Source organism: Aotus nancymaae, unplaced genomic scaffold (genome assembly GCF_030222135.1).
Source record: "Aotus nancymaae isolate 86718 unplaced genomic scaffold, 86718_ANA_hifiasm-v0.15.2.pri h1tg000046l, whole genome shotgun sequence".
NCBI lineage: Eukaryota > Metazoa > Chordata > Mammalia > Primates > Aotidae > Aotus > Aotus nancymaae.
The window spans coordinates 12,058,616-12,076,496 of NW_026988460.1; the positions used below are offsets into that span (position 1 = coordinate 12,058,616).

The 17,881-nt window shown below is 37.4% G+C and overlaps 1 protein-coding gene across 9 annotated transcripts in view; it reads left to right on the forward strand.

Moving 5' to 3' along the window:
* LOC105728198 (contactin-4) overlaps positions 1–17,881 on the forward strand; it is a 973,166-nt gene that overhangs the window by 756,951 nt on the left and 198,334 nt on the right. For all 9 annotated transcript variants that reach the window (XM_064361938.1, XM_064361945.1, XM_064361939.1 and 6 more), the window contains one exon: positions 16,710–16,907. In XM_064361938.1, coding sequence (XP_064218008.1) covers positions 16,710–16,907 — 198 coding nt within the window. The remainder of the gene's footprint in view (positions 1–16,709; positions 16,908–17,881) is intronic.

Sequence of the window (17,881 nt, forward strand, 5' to 3'; positions counted from 1 at the left end):
TATGTGTGGAATCTTATGTGAAATCCTTCCATTTTTTAACGTTAACAATCACTTTTTTTTTTTCCTGAGATGGAGTCTTGCTCTGTGGCCCAAGCTGGAGTGCAGTGGTGCTATCCTGGCTCACTGCAACCCCCACCTCCTGGGTTCAAGCAATTCTCCTGCCTCAGCCTCCTGAATAGCTGGAATTACAGCTGTACACCACCACGCCCAGCTAATTTTCGTATTTTTATTAGAGACAGGGTTTCACCATGTTGGCCAGGTTGGTATCAAACTCCTGACCTCATGATCCACCCTCCTTGGCCTCCCAAAGTTCTGGGATTACAGGTGTGAGCCACTGCACTAGGCCAGCAATTACTTTTTAATGTTCTACGGTAGAATGGAAAACAGGCACAGCTATTTTCCAGATCTTTCCACTTATTTCCAGTTTCTTTCCAAGAATAGACTGTTCACTTTTTAACAAATGACAGTAATGATCTCATATATTATTATTTTTTTTTACATTGTTCAGTTTAAGGTGACTCACAACATTCCAATTTTACTCTTGAAGCCACTAAGACTTTAAGTGGAGGAACTTCAGCTTGCACCCAGATCACTTGAAACAATGTTCTGTGCCATGTGACTTCAAGAGGTTGCTTTCAAAGCTCCCTGGCAGGTTTCCTTATTTATCATTTATCTAGATGAATTCTTCTTCCCTTACATTGGAGGAAACAGAGTTTCTCAATTTCCATGACTCTTTTTGTTAGTCAGATGGGAGAGAAAAGTCATTATCTATGTGAAACTGTAGAAATAGATTTGTGTATTTAGCAGTAATAAATACAATAAACAGGGAATTTAAATCATATAATATTTTCCATCTTGCCAGAGATGGATTTTTTTTCCCCTGAGGGAACTTTTAACTTAAGAATGTGTTTCAATATCCTTGATGTGCCAGAATAATCATTAATGTTTACAGTTGCTGTAGCAACTAGAAATGCTGGCAATTGAGTAGGAAAGGAGCCTGAAAGAGGAAGATAAGCTGTGTCAATTATTGAACATCTGTCAAACAGTTAGCCAATTTAAAGTGACAGACAAAAAGCTAGAAATCGAAGGTGGGTACAATGTATTTGTACTAACATTGAGTTAAGAACATCAGTTTTGTATTGTTTTGCCACTATTACAAAGGGATAATTAACATTTATTTACATCCACATAAAGGAAGCATTTTCTATGACTAAGATACGGTTGCAAGTATAAATTTTTGTGCCATAATCATCTTAATCCATCTCTCATGGATGTTAGTTTGCAGTTTCAATATCCATTTGACAGAATTTTGCAGTTTTTAGGAGCACAGAGGTGAAACACTATGCCTCTGATGGTATGCCTCTCCAGGCACTCTCCTTTTCTTATCCTAAAACCACTACTAACTTATGCAGAGGCAGTACCCTAAATATTTGCCACACATGTCTCCAGTACTCTGTCTTGCTCTCATGGCAGTTATCATAGATCAATTAAAACCTCTTTTTCCTCTGAGTCTCTGGCATTCTCAAAACCCTCACACAGTATCTGGATAGCCAATACCAATTAGGCAGGGCTCTGTAGTGGGGTCTATTTACAATCCCTGTCTGTTAATGATTTCTCACCTTCGTTTGGTGTTTTGTCACTTACAAAGTGTTCTTACAGGCATAATCTCATTTGGTCATCAAGCCTCTAAGGTGGGGGTTGTTATCCCTTCTTTACATGTGGGAAAATTGAGGCTTGGAGAGATTAAGTGATTTGGCCAATATCACTGAGTTAGACAGAAGATGGCTACTTACCTACTGCCTTCTCCACTGCACTGTAAAAGATCAGTAGGTAAAAATCTAGGGTGATGGGCTTCAGACCTGCCCTAATCACTTACTAACTAAAAAGAAGAAGAGATAATAACAAAACAAGAAAATATTTAATGCTTGTTTAGGTAGTTCTCTCTGCTTCTGATGAAGAATTGAACAGATTTTTTCCTAGGATGCTTTCAGCTATAATCTGTAATACACAAATTCTAAGTAAAATTTAACTGCTAAGTTTCTCAATTCCAGCATTTGTTTATTACCAGGCCACACCCTGCCTCATGGCTGCATTCCCAGTTTCTTCTGAGATCTCAGGTTTTTGAAAGTGAGAAAGAATATTAATTTTACAATTTTTGAGACTTCTATTTGTTAGCATAATAAACATACTAACACTGTATAAATGATGACAAGATGTAATTTTCTGGCCTGGCTTTGCTTAATGTTAAGTTTTAATGAGTCACTTTTTCTCTCTGTTTCTCATTTTCTTTTCTGAAAAGCAGGATTATTACCTCCAAGAGATAAATCAAATGAAGTAACATAAATGAAAATAATTTTAGGAAAATAAAATATTGTCTATGGTAAGATATTAGGGTAGCTTTATTCATTATAAATTCTGACCTGTTCTGTTAATATTAGGTAGATGATGATTTAGAATGGGTCTTTAGAATGAATTTGAAGGAACATGTAAGTCATCAAATGATTCTACTCACTATCTTTGCCTTATCAATAATAATAATAAATAACATTTATTGAATGCTAGCATGTACTCAACACTGTGCTAACTATAATTAGCAATTTGCCTACAGTATTGCACCTGATTCCCCCAAACATCTTACAGTGTGTTAAGTATTATTATCTCCATGTTTCGGATGAGAAAAGTGAGTCTTAGTTATGGTAAGTAACTTTCCATGCTCACAAAGTAGTGTTAAACCTAGGTTTCAAGACTGTATGTCTAACCCCAAATTCTAGAGTAGATACTTGACCAGCTATAAAAAATACTTAATACACCTGAGGTAAAGATACTTATTTTAAAATAGAACAAAGCATGATCTTGCCTATGTCCCATAAAGAGCTGTGATCATCAGATGCCAACTCTTTTCCTTTAATTTTTCTTGAAGTTGATTTTTTTCTTGCAAGTCTTTGTGTTATTCTCTTGAAAGAATTACAGGAGTCATTGGGAAGAATCCACCATTTCTAAGAACCAGTTTTTACGAAGAACTATTTTAAGTGGTAGCAGATGGATAGGAAATTAGTATTCAAGTATTTTTCAAGGGGGACTTAGGAACAGTGGTAAGAAGAGGCCATTATTAAATGGGGGAAGGAAGGTAAAGTAAGTCTCTAAGGAGAAAAAGAAATGACAAGGATTTATTTTGGCTCATATACCTTTGATTGCAGGGGATGAAAATAAAACAGTATCCACTAGGGAGTTTTTTATAAAATGAATTTATTTATTGATTTTTTTTTGTTTAAAAAAGCATATTACTTGAAGGGCTAGAATATTTCTTCTGAGTAGATTTTTTTTGAGGAATTCAGCCACCATGTATACTCACTTCTCTGCCTGTCAGCTCTGAGTCCTTGTTTCTTTCTCCCAGACCAGCTTACCAAAAGTACATTAGAAACAGACATGGGCCCTTTGTACTCTCTGTTTTGGAGTCTCGAAACCAGAGGAAAAAACACCCCCTTTGTTCATGTTTGATTTTAAAAGTCTCTGATTGGCTGACTTAACTCATGTGATCCTCACTGAACCAATCACTGTCCTGTGAGATTAAGTGATATGACTGGTTTCCTGTGACTCACTCCCATCTATTTGCTAGCCTTGGTGGAATGATCACTGCCATGCCCCAAAAACCAACTGATGAAGCACTGCTAAGAAGATGAAAAGTGCCATTCTGGCAAACCTGGTAATAAAGCCAAACTCATAGATGATTCATCTTTCATCTGGTCCTCTCCGCTGTACCTCAAGGCAGAACTGGACCATTGCAATCAGTGTCTTTTTTGTTTGTAAAGGTCCAGATAAAAGAAGACAATACCTTTATTTTGAGAAAGATAGTTCCATTCATTATAGATCAACAGACCAAATGTTTTTATTACTGGTTTCACAGGAGCGTTAGCAAGATGCAGAGAAGTGGGGGAAAAGCATCTTGGGCCATAATGAAAACTGGTATTTTCTTTTTCTTTCTTTCTTTCCTTTTTTTTTTTGACAGAGTCTCTGTCGCCCAGGCTGGAGTGCAATGGTGATTTCAGCTCACTGCAACCTCCACCTCCCCAGTTAAAGCAATTCTCCTGCCTCAGCCTCCCAAGTAGCTGGGATTATAAATGCCCGCCACCATGCCTGGCTAATTTTTTGTATTTTTAGTAGAGATGGGGTTTCTCCATGTTGGCCAGGCTGGTGACGAACTTCTACCTCAGGTGATCACCCACCTTGGCCTCTCATAGTGCTGGCATTACAAGCATCGGCCACCAAGCCTGGCCAAAAATTGTTGTTTTCTTAGCACATTTGATGAAGGGTTAATTTGTGCTCAGGATTTAAATGTTAATTGTCTGAATTGTAGATCACAACTTTAATTAAGGAGTATGTAGAATTGTTTAATAATCTGGTGAAAAAGCTGTGTATTGTTAACTTGTGTGGGAGTTGATTCTATTACTTGAAAGTTTGCTCAGTTAGTCATATTACTGCTTGAAGCCTTAAAAAAGTAAATAATTAGAGTTTAATTGACATTTTCCACCATTCAAAACTTTTTCATTATTCCTGAGAATCCATTTTAGTTCCCTTATTGAATCTTCTTTTTTTCTTTCTTCACAGAAACTGCTTAGCTTAAAGTAATAAGACAGATTTTGATTATGCTACAATAAAAAGTGAAATTTCTATTCATTATGATTTATCTAGTCTTTTCCTAAGAAACATCTTTAAGTGCTGATGGAATGAGTGACACATACAATTCATTCTCAATACTCCTGAATGTAGCTATGAGGTTAGATACTATGGCAAAAAAAAAAAAAAAAAAAAAAAAAAATTTTCCTGATCCCTACCCCAGTCCACTTCAACCATAGGCTTGGCACATCAATCAGGGTAATCAGCTCCAGAATGCCACATCATTGGCTTAGTTAAGCTGAAGGTTTCAGTTGCAGTGGTTTCTGGCCTAGGAAAAGAAAATTTTGTCATGGTCTCAAGAGATGTCTGTTTTGATCCCAAATCTAATTCCACTAATACGCTTTGTAGTCTTGGAATAGCTTATGTAATTTTCTATATCTCACTTTCCCTGTCTCTCCAATGGAACTAATCCTTATTCTACTTATTTCTAAAAATTGTCAGAGGCACCAAATGAGATAATGGATATAAAAGTGTTTTGAAAATGTTTTGATACTGAATATTGACAAGTGTCTTTTTGAAATAAAGAACCAGTCCCTCCCAAAAAAAAAAAAGAAAGAAAGAAAATGTAAAGAACTAGGCAAGTTGTGTTTCTGCTGATGTACTTATAAGATGGAGGCTTACTTAAGGTAAATGAAAATATCTGGCTCACTGGATCTAGTTTAACTTTCCTTGTGCATGGAGGTGTCTTATTCAGTCCAGGTGTTCCTGTCACCTTTGCGTAACTGTGATCTGACCAGTGGCCAGGCCATACTGGTGTCATCTGGTAACTCTAGTTTTCATCAACATGTCATTAGTGTAAGTCATGTCAGCTGGACTAACTTCACCACTGCATCCTTTCCTTCCTGCTTTTACTGAGTCCTTCTCATTCTTGGCCGATCAGTCATATTTTCTTTCTGCCACTTAGTAAATGCAGCAGAACTGCACCAGAGAGTCAGAAATAAATGGAAAGGAAAGGATTTTTAACGAAAGGGGCTCAGGTATTCTGATTTAAAACATGTATTTTGATAGTACAGTCTGTTTGTTTGTTTCCCTTCTCTGATTTCAGTGGATTTCATTTACCATCAGTGGTCTGATGAAAGAATTGTACTTTCTTATTTGCAGGCGACTTCTTTCTCAACTAACACTTTGGGCCTGGAGTTCAGTAATAATACTGTTGCTCCAAGAAACTTCTGGCATTTGCAATTTCACTTCAGTTCAACTGATGTTTACTAACTTGATTTCACAAAAGTAAAGTGTTATGTTCTCTGGCCATATGTATTCTTGTCCACAAGCAGTATTCAAACCTGGAAGATGGAGAAGAGATGAGCAACTGAACTATTCTAATACAGTAACAAACAAATTTCAATGTGTGAAATAATGTGCTGGTTGCTATGAGGCAGAAAAGAAACAAACACTTATTTTGTTCTTGAGGAGAGATCACATGTAATTTTCCTGTTCAGAAAATGGCTCTTTGCAAAAGACAGTGGCTAAGTAAAAGAGGGGAAACATGTCCTGAGAAGAGAGTGCATAAGCCTAGTCAGAGGGCCTGAAAGGCACCCAGCACACGAGGGGATCAGTGACTATTTTTCCACTTTACCTTAAGCAACCCTTCTTAGCAGTATAAACCTTTCTTAAAATACAATTTTGTGGGGAAGTGCAAATTTCAAAAACAGAGCTCTCTGCTTAAAGCCCAGATGGACGGGCACAGTCCTCCCACTGTGTCTTCTCTTTGCATCTGAAAGTGACCCCTGCAGGAATACTATGTATTGTAGGAGTCCATTAATCAAAGATGCCTCTCCTCAGCCTCCCTAAAGTTTTGTAGCTCCTAGCTTGAGGGATCTTCCCCCAGAGTATACATTTACAAAGGTAAAGAATAGAAAGCTAAAACTAAATAACTTGGTGTCCTGTTATGGAAGGATTTGAATGTGAGCTGGATGCATTTTACTTAATCCGGGAGGCAGTGGGACTCAGAGTATTTGTGTGGGAAGGAGGGACATGACTCAAAGCTGCCCTTTGGTAGGATTAATCTGGCAGTGTTGTGTGGGTTGGCCTGGAGTGGCACTGAGCCTGACGTAGACAAAATAGCAGGATGTTCTTAGGCCAGTGACAGGTGATGGTGAGACAAAAAACCTCTATGGAATTCAAATCCACAGGACTTGGATGCTGATTCTCTCCAGCAATGGGACCCTCGCTCCTTCCTAGAGAGAACCTGGGATCAACCCTGTGGGGCATAAGTGTGTAGCTGAAAGAGTTTTATCATCTGATTTTGTTCTATTCTCCTGCTACTTGAAAAAAAGCCATATTCTTTCTGGAACTGGGCATTGAACTTTGATAGGTATCTCTTTAGCTTTTATGTGATTTCTACATTATCTGAAGTATTTTGTACTTGGCTATCAAAGGGTATCCATGCTTCAAGGGATTAACACATTTAAAATGAACTTTGTATGTTTGAGCTCTTTGTAAAATATGGTGATACCTTTGATTTATTAAAATACTAAATTTTTAATAAATAGCTGAAAGAAACATTCTTCATCCCCCATGAACAGTGTTTCCATCTGCCCATCAAGTCCACTGCAGCTGCATCTCTCTGCCATGGCTTAACTGGCTTGATAGTTTGACCCCACTGAACAGACTGGGCCATGTTTTTTGTTTTGTTTTGTTTTTTTGAGACATAGTCTCCTTCTGTCAGCCAGGCTGGAGTATAGTGGCGCGATTATGGCTCACTGCAGCCTTGACCACCTAGGCTCAATGGATCCTCCCACCTCAGCCTCTCCAACCTCTTGAGTAGCTGGGACTACAGGTGTGAACCACCATGCCCAATTAATTTTTTATTTTTGTAGAGATGTGGTCTTGCTATGTTGCCCAAGCTGGCCTGGGCCATTCTTTGTCACAATCAGGCACGGGTCTAATGTCAGTTCTGTATGGTTTTAGCATGCTACTTTTATCCCATCAAAATACTCAGATTAGCTTATATTTGTTTTCTTTAGTACCATTCTCATACCAACAAAAGTATGCAGCTAAGGGTCAATTATATTTGTCTTTGTGTCTGTATCCTAAAGCGGGGGCCACAACCTAAATTGCCTACTGAGTACTGAGTCATATAGGACTGGTATATGGAGTAGGAAATGGTAGAGGCTATGGCAAACTGGAGACTGAGTGCCTACTCCTCAGTGGAAAGCTGCTATTCACTTTTGGCAATCATTTGCCTGATGGAATGAGAGCCTAATGTATTCAGATCTTGTAAACAGTGTTTCTCAAAGTGTGGTTTTCAGGCCAACAGCATCAGCAGTACCTAAAAACTTAAAATTCTTGTCCCTCCCTGTTCCACCTCCGTAATAAGAAACTCCAAGAGTGACATCCAGCCTTTTGTGTTATAACAAGCCCTTCCAGTGAGTGTGCAGCTTGCTCAAATTTGGGAATCACTTGTTAGAGTGGACATTGTGCTGTATCACTCAGATTGCTTTTGATTACTCATATTTGAGGACTATGTTTGTTTCAAGAAAAACCTAGTATCAAGGCCAAGTGCAGTGGCTCACCCCTGTAATCCCAGTACTTTGGAAGACCAAACTGGGCAGATCATTTGAGGTCAGGAGTTTGAGACCAGCTTGGCCAACCTCATCTCTACCAAAAAATACAAAAATTAGCAAGGCATGATGGTGCATGCCTGTAGTCCCAGCTACTCGAGAGGCTGAGGTGGGAAAATCACCTGAACCCAGGTGGCGGAGGCTGTGCCTCTGTACTCCAGCCTCAGTAACAGAGTGAGGCCCTGTCTCAAAAAAAAAGAATAAAAGAAAAAGAAAGAAAGAGAGAAAAGAAAAGGAAGGAAGGAAGACCCACTATCAAGATGTTTATTTGATTTTAAGGTTTTTTATATTTATTTTTTAACTGACAAATAAAAATTGTATATATTTATGGTATATAACATTTCAAAATATGTATACATTGTGGAGTGGCTAAATCAAGCTCATTAACATATTCATTACCTCACATGCCATTTTTTCCACAGCAAGAACTTTGAAAATTTACCCTCAGTAATTTTAAAGAATAGAATACATTGTTGCTAACTATACTTACTTACGATGTTGTACAATAGCTCTCTTGAACTTATTCCTTCTGTCTGACTGAAATTATTTATTCTTTGACCAACATTTCTCCAACCTCCCTGCTCCCCAACTTCTGGTAATCATGATTCTATTCTCTGTGTGTTCAATGTTTTTTGATTCCACATGTAAGTGAGATCATGCACTGTTTGTCTTTCTGTGCCTGGCATACTTCACTTAGCATAATGTCCTCAGATTCATCCATGTTGTCGCAAATAACAGGATTTTATTATTTTTATGGCTAGATACCATTCCATTGTGTATATATATATCACATTTTCTTCATTCATTCATCCACTGATGGACACTCAGGTTGATTCCATATCTTGACTATTGTGAATAGTGCCACAATAAACATGAACATGCAGATATCTCTTCATTTCATTGCCTTTGGATTTTCAATTTTATAACATAGGGAAACTATAAAAGACACATCCACTTGTGAGTCTTAGTCTGTTTTGTGCACTGTGACAACTTTTCAGCCTCCACCTAGGTCTAAACATGCTAACAAAAAGGATGCTTTCCTGTTTGTTTGTTTGTTTGTTTGTTTGTTTGCTTTAAAATGACTTCTTCCCTTGGAGTATGCAAAGTTTACTGACTCCAGATCTAGGCAATATTTCTCAAACTTTCTCACTGATACAGTTCTGAGAACAGAGGAGAGACAGGGAATCCGGAATTATATCCTGAAGCCACTGACTGCAAGTACAAGATTCTGTTGAAGCCTTTTCATTTACTTTTGAAAATCATGTAAGTTGTATGTCCTATTTTGTCATATACTCATATTTGGCTTATTGTCTAAACAATGAGTTAAATTACTTTCAAGTTAAATTCCTTAACTTCCACCCACAAGTTCTTAAAGAACATCTACACCCTAGAAAAATGCCCAATTTTTACCCCCAAAAATAGAGGCAAGAAAGTAATAAGTTACACATCAGTGGGGGATGTTGTAAGTCATACTCGAACATATTCAAGAGCTTTGTAAGTGACCAGAAAACTCACCTTTTGCCATCTTCTTTTCCACACTTCCACTGCCACATCTGAGTAAATAGCATGTACTAAAAATATCTCAAACCAAGCAAGTAGTCCCTTAGCTGGAAGGCTTATTTTTAGAAATTCCTGGCACAAGGTTGGCATAGATTTAGTACTAGGTCTTATCTAATCCTTGTCTCATATGGGCACTATTTCATTTCTCCAAAATCAGTACTGCGAAATGGTGAAAAGCTTTTGCTTTATGTGCCAACACAAATTGATTGGAGGTAATTGCCCGAAACACTGTATTGAGAATGATTCTCAATCTGTGTCTGGCAGAGTCCATTATAAATATCAGCCATGGGTGTAGGAGTGGCAACTGGTGGTCCAAGTGACAGATCTATGTCATCCCTGCTCTACTCAGCACTAATAAAAATGAAAACAGTGTCTGGACCTTGAATGGTCCTGCTCATTGCTTGGGACCTGTCTAAACCAAGTTCTCTGGACCACAGAATATTTATAATAAGGGTCTTGACAGCTACAGTCATGATTTCAGCAACCTAAGTTGCCAAGGGTCATTGCCATCATTATAGGTTTAAATGCTCATTAGTCTGTCTTCTAATTAATAGAGGTACAATATCTCTCCCATTTCCATCCCTTCAGATCTCAGCTCCTCTAAGACACTTCCCCTCAACTCTTGTTTCCCAAAGCATTGTTCACTGGATGACAGCTCACATGTGACTTTATATTTATCATTTTGTGTCTTAGTATAATTAGAAATGTCATCCATAGGTTCACAGATCTTTCATATGACATGAGTGGTTTGGGGTTCTTCTGAAACCAAACACTCTTGCCTTCTCCTGCTACCTGTTTATTGTGCACAATCGTCAGTGCTATTCAGTTCTTGCAGTTCCTGGTGTAATTCTTACTTTCTTTGGGAGTTTTTTAGGTTGCTCACAATTTATAACATTTTCCTTTCACAAAGGTCAGAGAAAGACAATGTACCGATCCATTTACAAGAATATAACTTTTGTTGAAAAAATACCAAAAGAAACTCTAAGAATTTACATTAATATGTTTAGTGATCAGCGAACCTCTTGGTTTAGGCAGGGAAGGTATTCTTTTTATTATCCTATTTTTCAGATGAGAAAACTGAGGAATAGAAATTACTTTCTAGCTGATTAAGTACCAATGCTGAGACTCAATTCATGTCTCTTGACACCAATTCCAGAGATCTTTCTGTAGACTTATGCCGTTTTTCCCTTTGCTCAGCACACTGATAACTGATTCTGACCCCTGTCTTAGTAACTGCTCTCCAGCACTTGCCAGCGCAGCTCTCCATCCCAGCACTAAGCTCAGTGCTTTCGCAAACAACTGATGCTTGATAAATATTTGACCAACAAACGAACCAATGAATACATTCGTTTTACCCATTTCATTTGTAGAAATCAGTTAAAATACACTTTTCACATCTACTTTCTTAGAATTATATATCTATTTAAATTAAACCTCACAAGCACTGTGTAAAAAATAGGATACAGGCCGGGCGCGGTGGCTCACGGCTGTAATCCCAGCACTTTGGGAGGCCGAGGCGGGTGGATCACGAGATCAAGAGATCGAGACCATCCTGGTCACCATGGTGAAACCCCGTCTCTACTAAAAATACAAAAAATTAGCTGGGCATGGTGGCGCGTGCCTGTAATCCCAGCTACTCAGGAGGCTGAGGAAGGAGAATTGCCTGAACCCAGGAGGCGGAGGTTGCGGTGAGTCGAGATCGCGCCATTGCACTCCAGCCTGGGTAACGAGCGAAACTCCGTCTCAAAAAAAAAAAAAAAATAGGCTACATATTGATAAAACTATCTAAAGATAAGGAGACTCTATCATGCTGTTAAAATAATTTATTAAAGCCAAAATTTGTTATAATGCAAAGACTTATCCCTGTCTCCTGACTGTTAACTCTAATATCTTTTTTTCTACAAAACACAACACAGCTTAAATCAAGTAAGAGTGTGTATGTGTGCACGCGTGTGTGTTCTAGTTCTTGACCTTGTCAATGACTACCATGTGATTCCTAGCAAATTACTGGGTTTCCTTGGATCTTGCTTTCCTTATTTGTCAAATGAGTATGTTGGATTTGATGATATACGTATAGAATGTATGGACTTATGAAAGAGACTGAGACATCACTTAATCCCACTCCCTCAATTTAAGGATAAGGAAAACTGATTTCTTCTGGCTCCAAAATACATTTTTAGAGGAACATATGGCTTCCTAACAGAACCAGCTCTTCTGAATACTGAGGCTACCCCAGAGTCCCATCCCTGCCACTTGTCAACTGTGTGATCATGATCCACTCATACGGTTTCTCTAGACTTCAGTTTTCTGATAGGTGAAATTGAAGAAGTTAGACTAAGAGCCCTTTCAGATTTAAAACTTTGAGGTTAAAAAAGGCATCTTTGAAAACTGACATCTTTGCCACTACTGGGGTATGACTCAGAACGTAATGAAGCATAATATAGCTCTAGAAATAAATTGATGTCAAGAACAATTAAAGTACAACCATCCAGAGAATTCTGATTGATCATTTGGGAAATTTGTTCAATGAGTACCTGGATTTGAAAATTGCTTGACTGGTGTCTTCTTTTAAAAATAACAGCCATACATCATTTGTTGTTGGCTTAGAGATACAGAAGAAGGAAGCAATTAAGAAAGTTTCAGAGTTAATTTCCAATAGATTTGGATGCTGCAAACCAAAAGAAAAACATTGCTAGGTCTTCTTCTTTAATGAGTATTGCAATACAGCTAGTCTCAGTATTTTTCAATTGAGCACCAGAAGTTTCACAATCTATTTAATATATTGCATTCCAAGTATCTGTTTACTTGGTTGTTACAAATTGCCAATGGGACAGAAACTGTCTGTCACTTCCAGAGCAATTAGTGTGTGAAAACTTATCAAAAGAAATCTGTCAAGTTTCTGTAAGTATAAATATTGCATCAAAGTCTCTAAGGAAATCAAACTGAGTGGGATACACTTTTGCGAGTTGCAGCACATAAAAGTTTATTTTGTTTTATTTACTTGGCTTTATTTTCAGAATGTTGATAGTGCTTCATGTAACCCAATGGATTAATGTTTTGCTCTGATAAAAATAGATTTTGTTTCTTAAGGGAAATCTCAATTGTCTGTTGAGCGATATAACAATACCATATCTTGGTTTCAAATATCAAGAGCTCTTACTTTTTCCTAGATTGGACACTGTAATGAGAGTTTAGCTAGAATGAGTATGTTACAGTCTGCCTCACCCCTTTTTGGTGCTCCAACCTTACCCTTTCTGGACCTCAGAATTTTCTTATCTTTAAAATGAAGAAATAGGACAAGTGATCTGTTGGGCATGTTTTAGTTTTACTACACCTTTTGCCTGCTTTGATGTCTACATTCTTATTACATTATATTCCTCCTGCTCCTTCCCAATTGCCCTAAAGACATAAACAAATAAAAATACAATATTCCAGGTGGTGATATTTGCTTGTGAAGAAAACCAAGTTAATATCTTGGTGAGAGATTTCCCCTGTTTTAGGAGCTTAGTGCTTAGCTCAACATGTTCTCAACTAGTACACTAGCCAAGACTTTTCTGTGGACCTTTCCACTTCAGGACTCCACAGTATTTACAAATGTCAGATGTTGAACCATTTTAGTTGGTTCCTTTGCGCCTTCTGTTTGAGGTTCTTCTTGGCAACTATGGTTTCTTGTCTTTTTTTTTTTTTTCCAGCATAAAAAGTGGTTGCAATGTTATATTGTTATTACAATTTGGGAAACATTACAACTTTAGTTCAACGTTTTGTTGTTTTCTGTTGTTCTATTTCATGTTAATGATTTTGCAGAAACTCAAGTAATACAGTTAATAATCCTTATATTCTACTTATTGTTTTTTGAATTGAACTAATTGAATTGATATAGCATTTCCCAAACTAGGTTTCTTGAGCTATGGGGGTTAGGTGGTTGTGGTGGTGGTAATTCCATGAGCAAAGTTTGGATGCTTAAACACTAAGGAATGTCAAGGACACTGGCATGATAAAAATCTCTTGCCAGTCCTAGAAGAAAAAAAATTAAAAATCTGTTTTACTTTTTTTAATCAGTACCTCTCAAAGTAATTTGATCATGCAACACTTTGAGTTTTAGTGAGGTGGGAATAGAAAACAAAGAATTAATCATCAAAGACCACCATTGAGGAAATGCTGCAGGAGACACTTCCGGTTGTTTGCCTCTCCCACTAAGTTACTTAAGTCACAAAAGCGGTGAAACCAAATGAATCAACCTATCTTTAATTAGATCAAATGGCATGTTAATTGAATTTTTTTTAAGTTTTACTTTTATAATGATTAACCTGGTGAAGTGCAACACCAGTAATAACTAATATCTGTACAGCCCTTTAGAGAATTCAGAGTAGTTTCACATAATCAGATCCTCACCACATACCTGCCTCACATTTAAAATTGTCCTCATTTTATGGACCAGGAAGCTGAAAATGAAGTTTAAATGGCTTCCCTTATGTAACACAGGTTTGAACTTCAGTCTTACTCTGTTGTTGTTGTCGTTCCTCTCCGATTAGAAAAATAATGAAGCAGATGCCATTTTCCCAATATCAACTTTCTAGTTGTAAATGAGCCTCCCGCAGAATTCAGAGAAGCCACTACCAGCAGTTCTGAAATATATTGCAGGGAAAAAAAATAATAATTTTCTGTATTTGATTCCAACTCTCCCTGGAGAATTGTGGATTGATTAATATTGTGCCGGTAAATTACATTCTAACTTCCATCATGTGACTTTGGAGATGCTAATTTATACTTAAAACTCTCTTATAACTAATTAGGGGATAGGAAGTCTTCTCATTTTGCATAGGAGAAAGTTGAGGTGCTTCGAGATTACTAAGTTTGCTTTAAACTCACCTATTGAGTATGTAAGGAGTACATTGCTATGCTGTTTGTTAAAAGCCTGCCATACAGGATAGTACTTTACAATGTATTATAGGGGCTCTTCCTCCCCCAGATTTTAGTTTCCTGAGGAAGTAACTAGCTTTCTGGGAAGCACTTGTTTATTTACAGAGTATCCTCTTGACATCAGCATGGGGTTACTTATAATTACATGCACATGCGTAAATAAAATGATTAGCCATTCTCATATAAACATAATTATATATTTCTAAAATAATGCATGTGGAAATGTTATAATCCAATGATAAAGGGAAAGCAATCTGCATGACCCCTCCTTTGTGTGTAAACAGGGATTATTAAGGCAGAATATGTTTCCTGTTGCACATTCAGTTGTTGAGGTCAAGTACAATTGGGACACATTGAAGGATTAAAGTACAAAAAATGCCTTTTACAGTAATTAGTGTTCTCTCTACAAAGCTGAAGTGACCTTTCTGCTATTTTCCAAGGACACTTGATGCATTTAGACTTTAGCTTGGGATCATATGAAAAAGTGACATATAAGAACTCAGCCAACTAATTCTGAAACGAGAGGCCCCATTGCATTTAGTTGTTCTCTCACCCTCCCTTCAACAAAGTAATTTTTAAAGATAAAGTGGGACATGTTGGCTAATCAGTGCCAGTAGCTAGTATATCACTTCTCCAGCTTGGACAAATCTGGAAATTACACTTTAAAGAGAGGAATCATGGAATGCCTGGAGCTGAAGCAGTTTGATTTCCTCGGAGCACAATAGTTCACTGCCACAAATCATTTAAACTCACTGTCATTTAGCGGTCTTCTCTGAAATGGAAGCATGGGCTCATGTGGTCCTTCATAAAGCATTTACCTAAATCTGATAAAAATTAGAACTTTCAAAGGAACATTTTCAGATACAACTGCCCATTAAATTCATCCCACTGACATTATGGGGAAAATGTCGTAAAAATATTGCTCTTTTATCACTACTTCATATCCATTCCCTCATGGATATAATAATTTTTTTTCTATTTTTTAAAAAATATTTTATTGCACTTTAGGTTCTGGGGTACATGTGCAGAATATGCAGGTTTGTTGCATAGGTACATAAATGGCAATATGGTTTACTGAGTCCATCCCTGTCACCTATATCTGGAATTTCTCCCCATGTTATCCCTCCCCAACTCCCTACCCCACACTGTCCCTCCCCTATTCCCCCCCAACAGACCTCAGTGTGTGATGCTTCCCTCCCTGTGTCCATGTGCTCTTATTGTTCAATAATAATTTTTTTTTAAATACAGATGTATATTTGTGTAATCAGTCAACTAGTCAGGCAGTGTGTACTTAATGAGTATTTGCCATGTATTAAACTGCTGTCTTACTAAAATGATGGAAAAGTGTTCAAACTCACAAGTGAAAAGAAAGAATTTGAGTTGATAGTAGGAGGCATTGGTAGAAGATTGCATTGAGACTCAGAAATTATTCTGTTGCTAATCAGGGCTAAAAGTTTGGATAAGTTGCTCTGTTCCTCTGTGCCAGTTTCTCAGTTAATGGAAAGAAAACTATCAAATGTATTAGGAATCATAAACTGCTATGCAAGTATGTGGCATTATGATGTAATATAATGAAATGCTATCTATAAAATTAAAGAAATGATCCAAGTAGTTTCCAGGGTGGCTTCCAGCATTACTATATATCAAGATTATAGATACCTTGGGTCTATAATTTGAGCATTACTCAATACATGTTGCATAGGGCCTGACACATGGTTAGCAAACTGTAAATGCTTAGCCCTTGACTTAAAGAGATTGGACATCACTTAATCAACTATCAGTGTATCTTCTAGTTTGCTGGAAATAAAACCTTATTGACTGATAGTAGAAAGGCTGGCAAAATACCATGGGAGACTGTGATTACTTCCTATCTATATTTAGCAGGCTGAAAAAGAGTATATAAGTTTTTTAACCTGATCATTTCTTTCATGAAAACAGTAGAGTTCCAGTGCCAAAAGACATATTTGTAATGAAGATTCTTTTTACTTTCAGAGCTGAGTTATGCCTGGATCTTCAATGAATACCCTTCCTATCAGGATAATCGCCGCTTTGTTTCTCAAGAGACTGGAAATCTGTATATTGCCAAAGTAGAAAAATCAGATGTTGGGAATTATACCTGTGTGGTTACCAATACTGTGACAAACCACAAGGTCCTGGGGCCACCTACACCACTAATATTGAGAAATGATGGTGAGTTTTCTAAGTAATTTTATTAATTCTGTTTTTTGCAATCACAGACTGAACGTGGAAGGATGTTATGTTATTGGCACACAAAGCTTTATTGTCTAAATTAAACATAAGAAAAGTTTAATGCTGTCTATATTTGGTACCCATATTTTCTCCACTTGTGTAAGAAATAAATCCATGAATTCATTTTGGAAAACTAATTAGAAATCTAATTGCTAATCTCAACAGGAATAGAATGAGGATTTAGGTGAATATAAATAACAGAGGAAGATATTTCTTATTTCTCTCTCACTTAAACTGTATACACAGTCAGAATGAAGTGAAAGGTTGAACAATTAGCTCATTAATCAATTCTATGTAATTTAGTATTCTGTGTCCAATTATCCAATAACCTCTGGATTTACAATACTGAAGGCATAGTTCCCACCACAGTGAAATATAGACATAACAAGGCTTATTTGAGACAGTTTTAATTCCCCACACTATCAAATATTTCAAGAAAATATATGAAATTTATATACTCTTAATTACCTAAATGACTTAACAATCTATAGTAAAAATCACCACGTACTTTGTAAAGACAGTCGTGTATGCCAAACTCTAGGAGTACCATGCCCTTTCCCACCATGGGTTTTTACATATGCTGTTCCCTCTTCTTGAAATGCTCCTCCTTTCCTTAATCCCATCCTCTCAGCCTCTCGCTTGGAAACTGTTGCTGTTTCTTCCAGTTTTTTCAAAGATATCAATCACTCTTTCCAGGAAGCCATCTCTGCTTGCCCACCCTGCCACCCAACCATGCTGAGTCAGGTACCTTCTGTATCAAGTCTACGACCATACCCCCCAAGATCTCAGAATTCTGCATCACAGTTGCCTGTGTGCTTCACTGTCTGTCTTACTAGCAATTTGCCTTTTTAAAAGCACATTTAGTACCTTATTCACAGCCACCTCTGCTGTACCAGTTTAGCACCTGGCACATC